The sequence below is a fragment of the Limulus polyphemus genome, unplaced genomic scaffold (assembly GCF_000517525.1).
Source record: "Limulus polyphemus unplaced genomic scaffold, Limulus_polyphemus-2.1.2 Scaffold3102, whole genome shotgun sequence".
Lineage (NCBI taxonomy): Eukaryota > Metazoa > Arthropoda > Merostomata > Xiphosura > Limulidae > Limulus > Limulus polyphemus.
Window position 1 is genome coordinate 22,215 of NW_013668712.1, and position 11,244 is coordinate 33,458.

The following is an 11,244-nucleotide window of genomic DNA, read 5'->3' on the forward strand; positions in this document are numbered from 1 at the left end:
CATAGTTGGAAGACTATTCTATAGAAATTGTTTGTTTGTTTGTAATTAAGCTCTGCCCACCACGGGTATCGAAACCCGGATTCTAGCGTTGTAAGTCTGCGGATATACCGCTTCGCCACTGGAGGGGGGGGGGGGCATTCTATAGGAAACCGTATCAGAAAATATTACTTATAAAACCATTAATTTTTCTCTACATGTTCACAAGGTTGACTTTGTAACGTCCTTAAGATCGAAAAAATCTGTCCGAGAGTCATAAAAAAGTGGCCGAAAAATAAACTTTTTGTGTAAATATTACATCCAAATATTATGAAATTGATTTTAAAACGTCAAAACGTTACATGTGGCAATTAGACAGATTTGTAATATATATATCAATTAACACATTCAGCAGATAAAGTACAGTTTGGACGACGACTAGTCCTATTACGATTGGACAACTTTGATTGACAAGTTAAAAGTTTTTCCACGCCCACCTAATAACTGATAATTAGCCGCAATTTCAATCTCGCTCATTGAAAACCAGTTTTTACGTAAAATTATTACGCTTCTCTGTCGTTCTAATTACTCCAAGAATTTTTAATTAACCTAATTTCGTTTCAGCTCCCCTTTGGTCAGTTGTTCCACATAGCTAGGGATCTTTTCTTTGCTATTTTCTTAGCTGGATGATGTTCCCCCAGCTTATCCTCACTTTAACGACTGGCTTCGGCATTACAGAATTAAATTGTGCGAGTATATAATTCCCTTGTTTGACTCGTTTTGCTTTTCATAAAGAGTAGCCGGATTCGCACATTTATTAATCAGAGAGAGAATGCTATGAAACTTACAAAACTTCATCAGTAAACCTATTGCACACAGAGAGAATGCTATGAAACTTGCAAAACTTCATCAGTAAACCTATTGCACACAGAGAGAATGCTATGAAACTTGCAAAACTTCATCAGTAAACCTATTGCACAGTTTACTGATGAAGTTTTGTAAGTTTCATAGCATGCTCTCTCTGTGCAATAGGGTTTTGTAAGTTTCATAGCATTCTCTCTCTGTGCAATAGGTTTACTGATGAAGTTTTGTAAGTTTCATAGCATTCTCTCTAATAGGTTTACTGATGAAGTGTGTACTTTACTGATGAAGTTTTGTAAGTTTCATAGCATGCTCTCTTCTATTGCACAGAGAGAGAGAGATTGCTAGGAAACTTACAAAACTTCATCAGTAAACCTATTGCACAGAGAGAGCATGCTATGAAACTTGCAAAACTTCATAAAGAAGGTTTCTCACGTTTCTTTAGGATGTTACGAGTGTCATGCTGATTAAATAAAACAGCTAGATGCACAACGTTAATCAATCTGACCTGATCTGGTTAAGTTCAGGTTCTATGAATGATTTTTGGTATTTGAAATTTACCATGTCAATGGTACTGTATGTGATACCAGAACTAAACAGCCAGGTTCGAGACGCCTACAGTTCAAGTTAACTTAGTTAGAGAGAACAACACCAGTCACATTTTGTGCAGCAACTTAAAATCGTATAACAGGTTTAACTATCACAGATATAATGTTCCATAGCTGATACTGCGGAGTTATTTATCAGTCCAGCGTAGCTCTAAACTTGGATCTACCAATCTGTAAGACCCATACCTAACCACTAAGCCCGTGTTTATAAGATTTGGACCCCCCTTTTCCACTGTCGTTTTTCTCAAAGTGGAAGTTAGTTCGTAGATTTCCATACAGTATGTTAAATATTTAATTTGTATACTTTTAATATATATATACAGTTTGTTTTTCTAATTCAGGTTATGGCCACTTTGGGAACAACATCTTGCTGCTCCTTCGATCTTCTGTATGAAATTGGCCCAGTTTGTCCCAAAGAAGGAACTCGGCTGCACGTGGATGATGTTTAAGCTGGAAGTCCTTTTATATGTCCTGAATTCCAGTATTTAATGAGAGGAATTGAAATAAATAGTTATTGAATGCATCTTTTTAGGTTTATTGTTTCCTATTAATACCGTAGAAACTATATCAAAAACTCCTTACTTCATTAACTGAACACTGCATGATATTGTTTGTATATGTTAACAGTGTTAAATATTATTATAATTAAGGCTATTTTGAGTACACCACACCATTCAACATGAATCCAAATAAGTGGATGTTAGTGAACTTTCATTGTTTGACAACGTAGTTAGATTTAACCCACTGACTGTGGCTTTAAATATTAAGTGGACCAGCCATACACTATACATGGCACACTAGCATTTAACTGTCAGAGCCAGACCGTACCAGGTATGTCAAATCAGTGAGTTAGTTACATAGAACAGTTATAACTGCTTACGGTATTGCTTGGGGTATTCATTAAGTTATGACTTTAATATTCTTTTATTGATATTGGAACTGTCAGTGTTGTTAGTAACACTCAGCACAAGCAAAAGGCTGATTAACAAGTAGTTGTAGATTAAAAAAAAAAGAAGTTTTAAATACAAATGCAGAATGAAAAATCCTTGCTAAAAACCTTACAGAATTTATTATTATGATCTTTGTGTCAATATGATTTATTATGACTGGTAAAGTAGTTCTCTGAAGACATTAAAACATAGTCGAAATATTTACTCTCTCGTTTAGAATATATATATAACAAATTGTGTTTATTCTGTGAATGAACCTGATGATCAAATGGACAGACTTCTGTCATCCAAACAATATTTTATTTCTCGTGTCTCGTTTACAACTCTGTGTAGAACGAGATACAGAGCCTTACATCAACCTATAAAAATGGTTGAATGTTTATTTCCAATACTGCACAGGGAAGACTAAGATCGAATGCCGTCACCACCTCTGGATGAAGAACTCCAAGTTTTCCGATGGCTTTCCCTCTTACGACAACGTCAGCACAGCGTCCTGGGAAGAATGCAGGATCTACCGGAAAAAACAGGCAAACTTTTTAAGTTCCAATGCATAAAGATGATGAAGTAATAACGACAGAGAATGTTTCACACACATAAAATAGGGAGGACAGTAAATGTGTCTACGAAATAAAAAAGTTTTACACTTGATACACGTGTGTAGTGTTACAGTCAAAGCTGATCAGAAGATTAGAATATCAAGGAAAAAAGGGGCAGAAAACCTGTTAAAAGGTTATTCCACTCATGGCTACTTTAACTATCGTAACTCTCTTCTATATCCCATATGTTGTTGTTTTTTGTTTTTTTAGGGGGGGGGGCTACCTACCTTCAGCAGTTCGAATGAAATAGCCTTCTTTTTCCTTGCCATAAGAGATTTCTAGAAGCTGCATGATCCTGTCCAACAAACCATGAATAATCTCAAACCCTGGGGATTTGTTGTAATTAACAGCACACAGCCGACGCTCATTGCGAGCACCTACATCTGAAAATGAATGCACAGAAACTTCAGTAATATAACGTGTATTCAAGGTACTTTTCTATATATATACACCTAATTCATAAGCAAATTAAAGTATAAGCACTTTAGGATGTATGTAGGTCTTACAAGCATACAAGCAATACGAGATTAATGCATAGGACATTGAGGCCTGGGCCAAGGGCCCTCCCTGCTGGCCACCCATGTAAGAAAAATTATGGTTCATAAAACTAGCAGAAAAGAGGCAAAAATATGTCATTATTATCATCATTCTTAATTTTATTATTATTCCCAAATATTACCTGGGTCTAGGACCTCCACTAAACCTTAATCCAACCCTGCATCATACAAATGGAAATAAAAACCATCTATTAGGTTTAACGTTTACCCATAAGCTTCAAATAGATTGTAAATAATAAAATTTACAATCGGAAGCAGATACAGGTACCCAGTCTACATTTTCACAACCCATGGTACAAATTCTGTTTAAAAATAAACTATTAACATTCTAAATTGTTTTGTGTTGGAGTAAGCTGTGAATAAGAAATGCATTTAAAGTATCAATCTAAATGATTACAACAAAATTTAGAAAACTCAAGACAAAAACTTCCATTAATTATATTTTTCCTATATTCTTATTTATAAAAATTAGAATGAACTGTAGCATCAGTTCGGTACCCTCACTGTTAATGATATTATCAGCCATAAATCAAATAACTTACGAGGTTTGACTAGCTTAAGAGACTAGGTCACTCCTAATCCATATATATTTAGCTAACAATACAAAACAATCTCTAGAATAAAAGTATAATAATAGTTATACAACTAAATATATGAATCATGTTAACCAATAATGGTAATAAAAATAACAATAAAGAAACAATAGAATATACAACATTTTAGATTCAATACCAAGTAGTTTACCTCTGGTGTTGTCTTTTAAAACCACATCAGATATTTCAAACAACTTCAACGGCAGAGGCATTTTCTTGTTTGCCTGAAGAGTCTTCAAAAGTCCTGACATAAGAGTTGTTCGAGCAACCTGTAGTTTTATGGACACAAGAATGGTGTCATAACATAAAAGTAATTCAAAGAATACTTTCTTACTTGTAATATGCAACAAGGCAATTGCAAGGATCGTAGATCAAACATATTAAAATGAAAGGTTTAAATCATGAGAAGTGAGCAAAATATTACTAATATTACAGGCAAGTGATTCTTCTTGAGGAAAAAATTTTAAACGTTTTTCAATGATTCATAATAGGAAATTCATATAATAATAATAATATATACACGTGAGTCGAGTTAGACTCCTTTCATTTGGATGGGTGGTGGTAAATGAACCAATTAATTGCCTGACCACAAGAATACAGAGTAATATGAAGTTTCATACTTATAGTTAAAAAGCCTCATGAGTGACGAAAGACAGGGACAGTTTGTACTATTAGACGGTCCAGTTGTATAAAGTACTGGCCGTTAGCCAAAGGTCCTGGGTTCAAGCCCAAGTTTCTCTTTACTTATCAGCTTTTTCACTTAGACTCTAATTAAAGTTTTTTGTCATATTCCAGACCCACATCTGATCTCTTGATCAGAACCCTGTGGAAAAACAGAGTAAGTAATAATACGTCCTGTTGGGGTTACAAAAAATAACAGATCTTCTTAAGATTCTAACTAACACCCTATATATGATAACAATCCAATATTTTTAATTATGTATATACTAACACTCTATGTAGTATGTTCCACTATCGATAAAACTTTTCCTTATGCTTATAAATCATTGTTTGTCTACTTATTATTATATTATCATTATATACTTCCTTACTCGAGTATTCTATAAGTTAACACTATATACGATAATGAGCAAACATTTTTAATTCTTTATCACAAAAAGTACTAAGCACGAGTAACACCCAACATATACAAAGTATTTAATAAATAAGATTACACAGTTCTATATCTCACGTGGAAAAATAAAAGCACTTACCTGAAATTCTATGGTTTTAGGGTTAGCAATGTGAACAGCTTCTGATGTTCCATTTGTTCTTCTCAACTTGTCCGAAATATCTTCTTTGGAACACTAAAGAACCAATTATAACTGTTAAATAGTGGTGAATGCTTTTGCCAAATCACTTTTACCAGGATCAGAAAAAGGTTAAAGTTTTGGCCCAATGACTTTACTAGGACAAGATTTTCTGAATGAAACACAACACACATTTTCTTTCTCTTACAATTATTTCAACAATTTTTTATTCCAAGATAATGCATGGTTCAAACATTTTCTCAAAACCAAAGAGCATTTTAAGGACTACAATGTTCATTTTAAGAACCTTTATTGTGTACATAATTTTACAAAAATCCCAGAAAATATGGTAAAATTGATATCCCCACAAAATACTTCTTTAGTCTTATTGCAACGGTGTTGCAATCGGGTCCGCGTGCATCTGTCTGTCCGTGTTTCCCATGCGTATCTCGAAAACTAATAGACCAATGTAAATGAAAATTTTACACAAGATGGGAAGTCAGTATGGGACATCCTCTTTAGTCCATATCAAAAGCTGGATCACTTTGAAGCATTTTTTATAATGGGGAAGACAGGGCATTTTTGCAGTTTTCAGTTGATAACTCCGTAAAGTGTGATTAGATTTGTACCAAATTTCACTCCTCATCACACTACAAAAAATGATATAGATTGTTGATCATTCTGGATCTGAGAAGGATTTTTCTGAGTTCTCAAAAGGAGCAGTGGGGCAAGGGTATACAATCTCTCTGATTGCTCTTGTTATTACTTAAATTCACAAACCATTTAACTCTGAGGAAAATCATGAATGAAAGGGAAGAGCTGCAGAAATTTGATGATAAACTTAAGGAAATCGAGTTTAAAGGGTACGTGAATTTAAGTAACAACAATAATATCAAAGAAATATTTTTTTTAGGGTTATCAATTTTTATCTTAAATGGCAGGTTTCCTCTTCCTCTTTATGTAAATTCTTTACTCCTCTGCGCTTTGTTCATCAAAGTGGGCTGTGTACAATTGTCTGTCAAGTGGGCTGGGTCTGTCAGATGCAGCTCAAGTGACCAAGTATTTTGAAGATAAACAAACCAATAACAGAACTGATAGTCATACAGCTGAAGTAATGAACTGTTTAGATATTTAACTGCATAACAGCCAATTTCATACTGGAAATTGCCAGATTGCTGCATAATGCGACGAGCAACTGTCGACCATAAGATAGCTTGACCAATCAAATGCTGGAGTAACATGTATAATTTTATGTAAACAGATCACACGTGTAGTTAACAGTGGTTAATGGCAGAAATGTGCACACGGTTAGATTAACTGACAAAAAATGCCTCAGTCTGGCTTAGTGAAAGGTTGCAAAAATAAATCATACATTTGGACAAATGTTCAGTTTTATCTTCTGCCCATAAATGATGTCACTTTGTATAAAATCTGGCTGTTGCGTGCTGGAAGGACACAAGAAGAGATCTTTAAAGTGACAATGAAACAGTGTCGTTCATGGCATATTTGTTCCGCACTTTTCGAAGACTCAAGACATCAAAATACAAAGTTACTTCCTACCGTAAACATTCCAGGTACATTGCGTATAATATTTTTGAAACAAAATATGCAAATTTATACATTGTTTCCACGAAAAAATTACTTACATCTTTATATCTTTTGTACCCAACTAGTTATGTACCAGGTATGACATCTAACTGTTGTTTGTATCTTGAAAATTTTAAAGAAGTGAATCTTCAAGTTTTGTTTTTCTCTTTACAAATTATGAGAGAAAAATTGTAACAGAAAATCTGGTACACTTTGTAACTCATTTGGGGACATATTTCACAAAAGTTATTATTTGTGTAGGCCTATTATGACTATTTACATTAAGGGGGGATTATAAATCAAAGGTAGTTTTAGCATATCTAATTATCTGTAATGTTAAAATTATAATTCTTGTATAAATATAGAACTACGTTTAATCATGTGTTTGATTGTAAAATTTACTTTCATTGAAAAATATCAATATAATTTTAAGAAATAATATTTAATGTTGCATTATTACAGAAAGCCAGAATGAAAATGTGTCTCATTTCGCATCCCAGGATGAAGTACAAAATTTAACGTAAATTACTCTCTATAAACATTGGTAAAGAAAAGTTTTAAGTTTGACCTAGATTCCAGCCTGACAACTGGTAAGCAGTTCATAAGAAATTTCCCAGATCGACCTGAAGTCAGCATATGTTTGGAGAAAGTTGTAGATATATTAAATTTGCAGATTGTTTTTGGTGACTGTCCCGATGAATAAGTCTCCTTTATTTCACAAAAAGAATTTGAATTACTTGGTTCAGCATGTGCAGTGCTGGCCATTGTTCATCTCTATCTTACTCCAGCATTTCATTGGTTGATGTAATCACATGACAACTCACCATGTGACTTTATTTTCTGAGAATCGACAATGGTTCCTGAACTCTCTGTGAAACTGGCTATACCATCATTAGAACTGATATGATCATGCAGCTGAATTACTCAGCTTAGAAGTATCCATATACACGATGCTACAAACAAGTACATGATATGATCCTACAACTGACGTAACCAGGTGTTGAGAAATATCCATATACATGATATGATCTTATAACTGAAGTAATGAAAGAAGCAGCATCATTATGACAGTTTTTGCCCATAGCCTATTGTATTGAAAGATTATCACATCTATCCACGCTCCTAATCATAAGGATCATCTTCTGGGAAATATCATCAACGAAGTTAGTGGACCTTAGCAGGTCACCACGCTCACCCCCAATAAATTCTTCATATTTTTCTGTATCAGCCATGTTCTTCAGCCGCCACACTCACCTTAACAACTCTTTAACATTTTTATGTATCGGCCATGTTCTTCAGTACTTTTCTTGAACAATCCCTGCAGATACAGTAACTCTTCTATTTACATCGGGGTCACCCCCAATAAATTCTTCATATTTTTCTGTATCAGCCATGTTCTTCAGCCGCCACACTCACCTTAAGAACACTTTCACATTTTTATGTATCGGCCATGTTCTTCAGTACTTTTCTTGTACAGTCCATGCAGATACAGTAACTCTCCCATTTACATCGGGGTTGTGTTCCTAGAAAATAAAATGCTAGAAGGATCGACGTAAATCGGCTGCTATTTTCCCAGGATGCATTTCTGAAGACTAATTTTAGGACACTCAAACTTAATCTAACCCAAGATAAAGACATAAAAAAATAAATACAGAACACTCATGTATAAGGCTTTTTGGAAAGTTTGTCACAAAAACAATCACAAGGAATATCACTCGATACTGGCCAATAGGACAGACAATGTTCGACTGAGATCGAAGGAAGTGTGGGCAAGCTGGCTTTGATCCGACTTCCAGGAATGGAAAAACTAGCTGTGTGGTGCACTTACTTGTTGTCATGAGGCAGCATAGGCCTAGGCATGCGGTTTGAATTTTTCGTTTTCAGAATGTGCTGCCAAAAACAACATTAAACAAGATTTAAACAACTTATTTCGAATATTGTTCCCTAATTTTTTAACAACTTCATATCATATCAGTGTAAATGGGAGATTTACTATATTCTCTTCTGTTGCAGAATATTTTCCTCATAAGAAAATACATCTCAAGTAACTTTAATACAATATTCCGTATAAATTTATGTTAAGCAATGCCGATTTTCCAATAGCTTTTTTATCACTTATTGCTTTTGCTAATGCCAATGTTTTGAATTCATCATCTGCTTGAGACTCGTATCCATCTTATTAATGCATATTTCACCACAACAGTCTATACCTTTCTCGCACATGATCCAATAAGCTTTATGGATATTTAGATGTCACCGGTTGTTAGAAACACACACTTACCACATCTGAGCACAATTATAACGTAGTTGATGGTCCACTAATCAAGTAAGATTAACACACGAGTATGGAACAGACGAACAGATGAAGGTTGAGTCACAAGATGTATAAAAAACAAAATGACTATACCCTCTAGAATTAATTGTATAAAAAAAGCTATTTTCCACAAATTATCAAATTGATAATATTACGAATACAGCAAAAAATCTATGTCTTGAAATGTCATACACACAGACACACACACACACACACACAACGGAAAGGATACACCATCAATCTTTCACCTAAGTGATGCATTTAAATTAACATCTACAGTACAACTCAAACTTTCCTTCAACATTTCATTACAACAGTAGAAATACTATGACGAACATTTGTTGGAGACAATAAGGAGCCACTGTACAAGTCCAAAGTATGTCCATTTAAGAAGATTACAACAACAACAAAATTATCTTTAAATATTTTAATTTTTCTAAGTCAAAACTTATTGTTAAAAGATCTTTGACTTTCTGTGATGTAAAAAGAATTAACTGACTTGACCTACCAAGGTGAAAGTTAAGGCTTCGGTAAACCCAGACTGTGACAACTCTACCCTGAGCTGGTCTGTTAGTTTGTTTAGTGGACACTACATTGTAAAAATAAAACAACATGTATCGTTCAGTGAAACCCATATTATAGCTACATTAAGACATTAAATAATAATCAACATTTACTCACCCTTGGAAGCCTACTGAATCAATTGATATTCTTAAAGCCATTTTCATTTGGTTTGTAACAGGCACACCCATTGCTGTATGGTGGCCATACTGGAAGTGTGACACCGTAAGATATGCAAATTAGGTCAGATTATTTTTATAATTTGAATCTTCAGGTAAAACTGAGGAATTATTTTCATATGTTTCTTAGGTTATTACAAATGGTTTTAAAGGTATACTTGATCTAATTAGACACATATATATAAATCTGAATGTGCTAAAAAAAAAGAGGTCAAAGGTTTACCTTCCATGGCCCTCTAGCAATGATACTGTGAAGTTTTCAATAGCGAATCAACGAATATAAATTATTGTACCATCACCATACAAAGAGTAAATAAATACTGTTTGCTAAATGGTAAAATAACATAATTACAAGTCCGTTCAAAAAATTTCCTGAAAATAGCATTTAAGGGTACATAAATGTAATAATAAATGTAATCCTCATAAACTCATATACACATTTTAATTATATTCAAAGAAAACTGTTAACTATGAATATTTTCAACCGTTGAAGTCAGCTATTTTTCAAGGTTCTGCTAATAAGAGAAGTGAGGAAATTACAAAATGTAAACGAAAATAAACAAGATGAGACACTTGCCAGATTGAAATAGCTCAAGTATTTAAGTTTGTTTGTGATATCAAACCTTTTTTCTTAACTAAATTTGTTTAATAAGTCACTTGTCGAATATACTGTTTTTTTTTTCAGGATTTTATTTTCAATTCCCACACATCTCATTGTTGTCAATCGCTAGATAATACTATTTGATGCACACATTCATTCTCTCATAGTCTACATTTTATTATTATTTGTATGTCTAACATATAATCGTCTTTTTTTTAGTTTTTACTTAGTTATTTTGTTTAATGTTTTTACTGTAATTTACTATTTTTTTGTGTGTTTTTTTTATTCCCTGTAACTTTACCCAACTAATTATTTTTAGGGTTTTTTTCCGTTTTTTTTTATATATGTTACCTTAAGCACATGTTCTACAGCCTTCAAACCATGTGTTCATAATGGTTGGAGACTGCTTGAATGGGTAATGAAGAAAAACTTTAATATAAGTTTAACATAACAGCAAATGTACAACGTTTCGACAAGGTTTTGTCATCATCAGGTCATAAGGACTTGTCGAAACGTTGTACATTTGCTGTTATGTTAAACTTATATTAAAGTTTTTCTTCATTACCCATTCAAGCAGTCTCCAACCATTATGAACGCATGGTTTGAAGGCT

The 11,244-nt window shown here is 33.6% G+C and overlaps 1 protein-coding gene and 1 long non-coding RNA gene across 3 annotated transcripts in view; one reads left to right on the plus strand and one right to left on the minus strand.

Annotated features, from left to right (window-relative positions):
- LOC111088087 overlaps positions 1–1,966 on the plus strand; it is a 19,521-nt gene extending 17,555 nt beyond the window's left edge. The window contains exon 2 of the long non-coding RNA XR_002612691.1: positions 1,787–1,966. This is a non-coding gene — a long non-coding RNA (uncharacterized LOC111088087). The remainder of the gene's footprint in view (positions 1–1,786) is intronic.
- A 707-nt stretch (positions 1,967–2,673) lies between these two features.
- The window catches only part of LOC106468660 (phenylalanine--tRNA ligase beta subunit-like), a 31,205-nt gene continuing 22,634 nt past the window's right edge, over positions 2,674–11,244 (minus strand). For both annotated transcript variants that reach the window (XM_013929097.2, XM_022397012.1), the window contains exons 13-17: positions 9,801–9,881; positions 5,356–5,448; positions 4,293–4,410; positions 3,219–3,374; positions 2,674–2,906 (exon numbers count right to left, since the gene is read on the minus strand). In XM_013929097.2, the coding sequence (XP_013784551.1) occupies positions 2,755–2,906; positions 3,219–3,374; positions 4,293–4,410; positions 5,356–5,448; positions 9,801–9,881 (600 nt within the window). In that variant the 3' untranslated portion in view covers positions 2,674–2,754. The remainder of the gene's footprint in view (positions 2,907–3,218; positions 3,375–4,292; positions 4,411–5,355; positions 5,449–9,800; positions 9,882–11,244) is intronic.